The sequence below is a fragment of the Belonocnema kinseyi genome, chromosome 2 (genome assembly GCF_010883055.1).
Source record: "Belonocnema kinseyi isolate 2016_QV_RU_SX_M_011 chromosome 2, B_treatae_v1, whole genome shotgun sequence".
Taxonomy (NCBI): domain Eukaryota; kingdom Metazoa; phylum Arthropoda; class Insecta; order Hymenoptera; family Cynipidae; genus Belonocnema; species Belonocnema kinseyi.
The window spans coordinates 161,495,478-161,502,525 of record NC_046658.1 but is presented as its reverse complement, the minus strand read 5'-3'; the positions used below and the strand labels follow the sequence as shown (position 1 = coordinate 161,502,525).

The 7,048-nt window shown below is 21.6% G+C and overlaps 1 protein-coding gene across 1 annotated transcript in view; it reads right to left on the bottom strand.

The window, feature by feature from the left end:
• LOC117167855 (UBX domain-containing protein 4) overlaps nt 1–7,048 on the bottom strand; it is a 38,076-nt gene that overhangs the window by 1,884 nt on the left and 29,144 nt on the right. Inside the window, exon 6 of the mRNA XM_033353065.1 lies at nt 5,396–5,616. Coding sequence (XP_033208956.1) covers nt 5,396–5,616 — 221 coding nt within the window. The remainder of the gene's footprint in view (nt 1–5,395; nt 5,617–7,048) is intronic.

Here is a 7,048-nt window from a genome sequence, read left to right as displayed (position 1 = left end):
GATTATTAACTTAAAGATTTCATTTTCAACAAAAAAAAAAAATAATAATTTTCAACCAAAAAAAGCAATTTTAACAAAAAACGTAATAGTTGATATTTTAGCCACAAAAAATGTAATTTAAAGTAAAAATTGTTGAATTCAATAAAGAATGATTATTCAACAATAAAAAAAAAACTAATTTACAAAAGGAAAAATTAATAAAATACACATGAACTTTAAATCAAACAGTTAAATTTGCAATTAAAAAGGATGATTTTCTACCAAAAAAGAAATTTTAACAAAGAGAATGCATTTCCAACAAAATACTTAATTTTTACCAAAAAAAAAGAATTTTCAAACAAAAATGCAATAGTTGATATTTTAGCCAAAAAAGTTTATTTTAAATTAAAAATAGTTGAATTCAACAACAAATTATAATTTAAAAAATATATATAAATTTTCAATCACAAAGTTGAATTTTCAAACTAAAAAATAGAATCTTAAAATTATTAACTAAAAAAAAATAATTTCCAACAAAAAAAACAACTAATTTTTAACTAAAAAAGGATTGAGAATAAAATATACAGTTGAATTTGTAACCAAGAAGAAGTTTTAACAAAAGACATGAATTTTAAACAAAATTGATACATTTTCAACGAAAATGGTAATAGTTGATACTTTATCATGCATTTAAAAAATAATAAGCAGTTGCATTCAACCAAAAATGATTAATGAACAAATACCTCCACTGTAAACCATAAAATTGAATTTAAAAAAAAATACAATAGTAGGATTATTAAATAAAAAATATAATTTTCAAACAAAAAAAAACTAGATTTAAACACACCAAATTTTAAATAAAATATACATGCATTTTCAACCAGAGAGTTGAATTTGCAACTAAGAAGGCTAATTTTCAACAAAATAGTTACACTTTCAACAAAAAATGTAATAGTTGATATTTTAGCATAAAATTTATTTAAAAGTAAAAATTGCTGAATTCAACAAGGAATGATTATTCAACAAAATATACGAATTTTAAATCATAGAGTGAAATTTTCAAACTAAAAAATAGAATAGTTAAAATTATTAACTTAGAAAATTAATTTTCAACAAAAAAAAAAAAAGAAATTTTAATCAAATAAACTTGAATTTTCAAAGAGTTTAATTTGTAACCAAGAACGTTAATTTTCTACCAAAAATTAAGTTTTAACAAAAGACATGAATTTTCATCATAATAGTTAAACTTTTAAGCAAAAAGGAGAAATTTTTAAAGACACAAAAAATATAATAGTAGATGTTTTAGTATTCATTTTTTTTTAGATCAGGAACAGTTGAATTCAACCCAAAACTTATTTTTGAAAAAAATACATTAATTTTAAACCATAAATTTGAATTTTCAATTTAAAAAAATATATATAACAATAAAATTATTTACTAAAAGATTTAATTTAAAAAAAAGAAAGAAATTTTAATAAAACACATGATATTTCAACAAAATAGTTAAAATTCCAAACAAAAAAGATGAAAAACAGTTGAGTGCAACCAAAAATGATTCATGAACCAATGGCCTCAATTTGAAACCATAAAATTGAATTTTTAATTTAAAAAAATGTATACATATATAATAGTAGGATTATTAACTAAAAAAAAATATTTTTCAAACAAAAAAAACGAGATTTCAACACAAAAATTTTAAAATAAAATATACATGAATTTTTAGTAAAAAAAAGAATAAATTTTCATTTTAAATGATTAATGGTCAACTAAAAGTTAAAAAAAAAAATGAGTTTTCAACTAAAACAATGAATCTCAACAAAAATAGTTTTCAATGAAATAGACAATTTGTAAACCAAAACTGATAAAATTAAGTTTTAAGTTGAGCTAATCAATTTTTAACCGAAATATTTCAACACAAAATAAAAAATATTTTAATTTAAAATGAAAAAAGTGTCATTACTGTTGTTAATTAAAATTATTGTTGTTAAAAATTAATTTGTTTGAACTGAAAATTTTACCTATTTTGTTGAAAATTCCACTTTTTTGTAGAAAATTCATGTTTCTGACCGAAAAATTCCACAATTTGGTAGAAAATTTCGCTATTTGGTTAAAAATGGAATGTATTTTGTTAAAAATTCATATTTTTTGGTAAAAGTTCAACTATTTAATTAAAATTTTATACAGTTGGTTGAATGTTGTCTTTTCTGCAAAAAAATTAAACTGTTAAAAATTTATTTATCTTGTTAAATGTTTGTCTATTCCAGGAGAAAATTAATCTTATAGGCAGAAAATTGAATTATTTGTTAGAAAATATGTGTATTTTTATTAAAAATTCGTTTTTTCTCGTAGAAAACTCAACAATTTTTAATCCACAAAAAGGATTTTTAATAAAGTAGTTCTAGTTTCAACTAAGTAGTTGAATTTTCAACCGGAAAATGTGAATTTTCAACAAAAATGATACATTTTTAAAGAAAAAGTTGCCTTCTTAAAAAAAAAAAATGATGAAATTTCTACCAAAACGGCGAGCAGTTGCATTGTTAACCACAATATTTATTTTCTAAGGAAAAAGACGAATTTTCAATAAAATACAGAAATTTTAGATAAAAATTCGTCTTTTTGTTGTTGTTAAAAATTCATCTTTTTTGTAAAAGTTAAACTATTTGGTTGAAAAATTAATTTATTTAGTTAAAATTGCATTTTTTTCTGTTAGAAAATTAATCTTTTTGGTTGAAAAATTTTAGTTCAGAAAGATATAAACTAAAAATAAATGAAATAAAATGTTGACTGGTATTATTTTCATTGTTCAAACTATTTAATTAAAAATTTATATATAGAACTGAGACCATTACTCTATCGAGGTTGGCTGGAAAACCTGGACCATTACTCGATCGCAGTTGGCTATATAATTTTTTGAAAATACGTCTTTTTGTTAGATAAACTAATATTTTTTGTTGAGAATTCAACTATTTAGTACAAAAATTTTAGAAAATAAGAATATAAACTAAAAACTATTGAAATAAAATGTTGACTGGCTTCACATTAATTGTTCAAACTATTTAATTAAAAACTTAAGTCTAGAACCTAGACCATTACTCGATCGAGGTTGGCTTAAAATCTAGACCATTACTCGATCGCGGTTGCCTATGTGTTTTTTCGTCTTTTAGGCAGAATTCATAATTTTTTTGATTAATTAATAAATTTTTTATTAATTCAACTATTTAGTTCAAAAATTTAGAAAATAAAAATATTAAATAAAAACTAATAAAATAAAATGTTGACTGCCATCACATTCATTATTCAAACTATATAAATAAAACTTTATGTCTAGAGCCCAGACAATCATTCTGTAGAGGTTGGCTTAAAACCCTAGAGACCATTACTCGATTTCTTTAAATCCTTTTTTCTCTTAAACCGCTTCATATACAAGCAAACGGTTTGAAATTTTTTCATCGCACATTAACCCTTCTTCGCCCACAAAGAAGATTTATACTTTAAAAAAATGATGAATTACTTACATTTCTCAATGGTAAAATCAAAATTACGAATGTCATTTTTTTTTGGTAAAAAATTTATCTTCTAGGTAGAAAACATAACAATTTTGGTAAAAAAAAAAATGGATGTATTTTATAAATTCTTTGTTTCTGGTAGAAAATTTACCTATTTCGTTAAAAATGAACCTATTTTTTGTTGTTGAAAATTCGGCTTCATCAGTAGAAAATTAAACTATTTGGTCAAAAATTGATGTATTCGATTCAAAATTAGTCTTTTCTGGTAGAAAATTAATCTTGTAGGTTGAAAATTTAACAATATGGTACAAAAAATATATATTTTGATAAAACATATTTGCAGAAAATTCAAGTATTTGGTTAAAAATTAATGTATTTTGTTGAAAGTTATTTTTGTTTGGTAGAAAATTAATCTTTTCTGGTGTAAAAATAAATTTTTATGGTTCAAACTTGCAACCGACAAATGAAAATTAATCTGTTTTAGGTGGGGATTCCAGCATTTCATTGAAAATAATTCTTTTTATTTAGTTACATTCAATTTTTCTTTTATTTAAAAGTTAAATCTTTTTTGAAGGGAAAATTAGTATTTTTAGATTAAAAATTCTACTGTTTAGTTGAGAATTCATCTTTTTGGCTAAAAAATTGAACAATTTGGTCAAAAACTTTAAGTATTTTGTAAAAAAATTGGTTTATTTTTTATTGAAAATTCAAAGTGGAACCGTTAAATTATAAACTTTTAAAACTGAAGTTTAAAAGTTTTTTAATTGAAAAATTTAATTTAAAAACCACTTTTCAATTGAACAAGTTTAAATGAAATACAGATAAATTGCAAAATTTAGAACTTTTATAAATTATATAGTTTAAAGATTCAGATTAAAATCCAAAAATATTATTCCACGTTAACATTCACAATACTCTACATTAAAAAATCAAGCAATAAACTTTTAAAATTTGCCAATTTTATTGTTTTAAGTATTTTAAAATCATTTGTGAATTTTTTTCGTAACTTTTAAATATATTTTAAAATTAATTAAATTTTTTCTATAATTTTTATAAAATACGGCAAATTAAAAAAATCCCTAAAATTGAATTTATAAATAACAATAGAAAATTTATTATTTAAGAGATTTTTAAAAGTTTTACAACGATTCGAATTTTCATTATGAAAAATTATTCTAACCGAGAATTTAAACAGATTTTCAAGAGATTTCCAAATTGATAAAAAAAAAGAACCTGGAAGATTTTAAGGTTTTTTTTTAATTTGCAGAATTTTCCAAAAATTGCAGGAAAAATTCGATTTATTTTTAAATATATATAGAAGCTTTAAAAAATGTGAATACACTTCGTTTAAATTACTGAAAATCATCTCAAATTTTTAAATTAATTTTTAATCTTTTTAAAACTTCTAAATCTCTCTTAAAAAATTACTTATATTCTTTTTCTAAATTAAAATTAATAAAAATAAATGGGTTAAAAATGGATTAATTTAGAATTGAATAATATTTTTAATTTAATGAATGTCTTTAATTAGGACTACATTGTTATGGATTAATATGAAAGTTAAAAATAGTTTATAAAGTTACAACCGCACATTTACATTTTCGAACTGCTAAAAAGAATAAATAAAAATAATACATTAATAAATTTATTAATTAAATTTAATATAAAAAATAATATAAAGGAATACCTAAAATATTATTTATTTATTTACTTGTATTTACAGTTGATAAAATAAAACAGTTTTTTATCAAAAAACTTCAACTTCAAACGCTTCTGAAAATTCATCAAATTCCCGGTCAAGAAATAAACGAATTCCGTTTAAAATTAAAATAAAAAAATTATTTTCAGAGTAATTTTAAGATTTCAAGATATTTTTTATAGAAAAAAAGATTAATTCTTGTCAAACTAACCCTGATGGTTGTTGCATGCTTGGTCCGTTTCCGCCCGCATTCGTTGCAGATTCACTGGAGCCAATGGCATCATCCTGTTGTCGATCTGGACTCCTATTGGGTCCGTAAAAATAGCTCAGCACATAATTATATAACCCGATAATGGGAGTAAAAAGAGCCCATATGATACGAGATAAAAATCCCATATCCTCTGAAGATGAAATTACCGCTTTAGCGTTAGGCTGCAAAAAAAACAATAGAAGATCTTTGTAAAGTATTCACTGTGAAATTTATTATTAAAAAAAAAAATTTTATATGAGAACACCGGAAAAGAGAAATGAAAATCGGCATTATACATCCCGTAAAGAATTTTCTTTAAATCGCTATAATCCCTATATTTGAGAATTTTGTAAATTTTTTTCTTTTCTTTATGAAACTGCGATTAATTTTTCAAGAATTTTTCGTGGCTATTAATAAAAAAACATTCTAAGTAGCTCAGAGAAACCACGATCGAACGAAAAAATTCAAAATAAATTGTCCTCGATTAGCGAAAAAAAAATTGAAGTATGAAATGTATGATTGATTAAAAAATGTAGCGAAAGAGAAAAATTTGTATTTACAAATCCATTTTTTTTTATTTTTCTCTGTAAAGAAAGTGTATTGGAATTTTTTTTTCTCGAATTTTCATGCATTTTCGCTTCCAAAGTTTTTCGAATACACCGAAAAATAAATGAGCTTTTTGTTTAAAAAAAAAGAACATAAGATTACATTAATCGAGTTAAAACTCAAAATTATAATATTATATTATATATATTGTTATTTACAATTTATTATTATTTAGTATTGTTTTTCGCAAACTTTCTCTTAAAACAGTGTTAAAAAGTGGCGGATTTCGGAATTTTTCAACTTTTCACGTGAAACGAGGTTAAAATTAATTCAATTCAAGAAAAAAAATTATTTTAACAAATTATTATTGCTTATAACTAACTTCTCTCAGAGTAATACTAAAAGATTGAGGGGTTTTCTGAAATTTTCGCTTTTCTTTGATTTTTTAGTTGAGAACAAATAAATTATTTTATTTCAAAAAAATATATTAACAAAATAAGAGAGAGATTGTTTAAAAAATTATTCTCTCTATTGATAATTTATTATTTTTTTATAACTAAAAAGCGAAATCAAAGTGAATAATTGGAGAAAAAGCGCAACTTTCTAGCAATTATTAAAGAGAAGATAATATAAGAAAAATAATTTGTATCAACAATTATGTTTGTTAAATTTTATTCATTATTAAAACACACTATGTTAAAAGTTGAAAATTTCAGAAAAAAACGTAAGTTTGTAACATTTTTCAAAGAGAATATTATTCAAAATAATAATAAATTGTTTAAATAATTTTTTGTTAACTTGTATTAACTGTAACCTCACTCTAAGTAAAAAATTGACAAAAAGTAAAACATTGGAGAAAAAACCACAAATATCTAGCAATATTCTAAGAGAACATTATCATAAATAATAATTAATTGTTTAAATAATTATTTCTGCCAAATTTACTTGATTATTGTATCGCTCTGACTTAAAAGTTGAAAAATTCAGAAAAATATGTTTTTTTAACATAAATGTAAGAAAAAAATGTTTCAAATAATAGTTAATAATAATAAATAATAAATAACAATA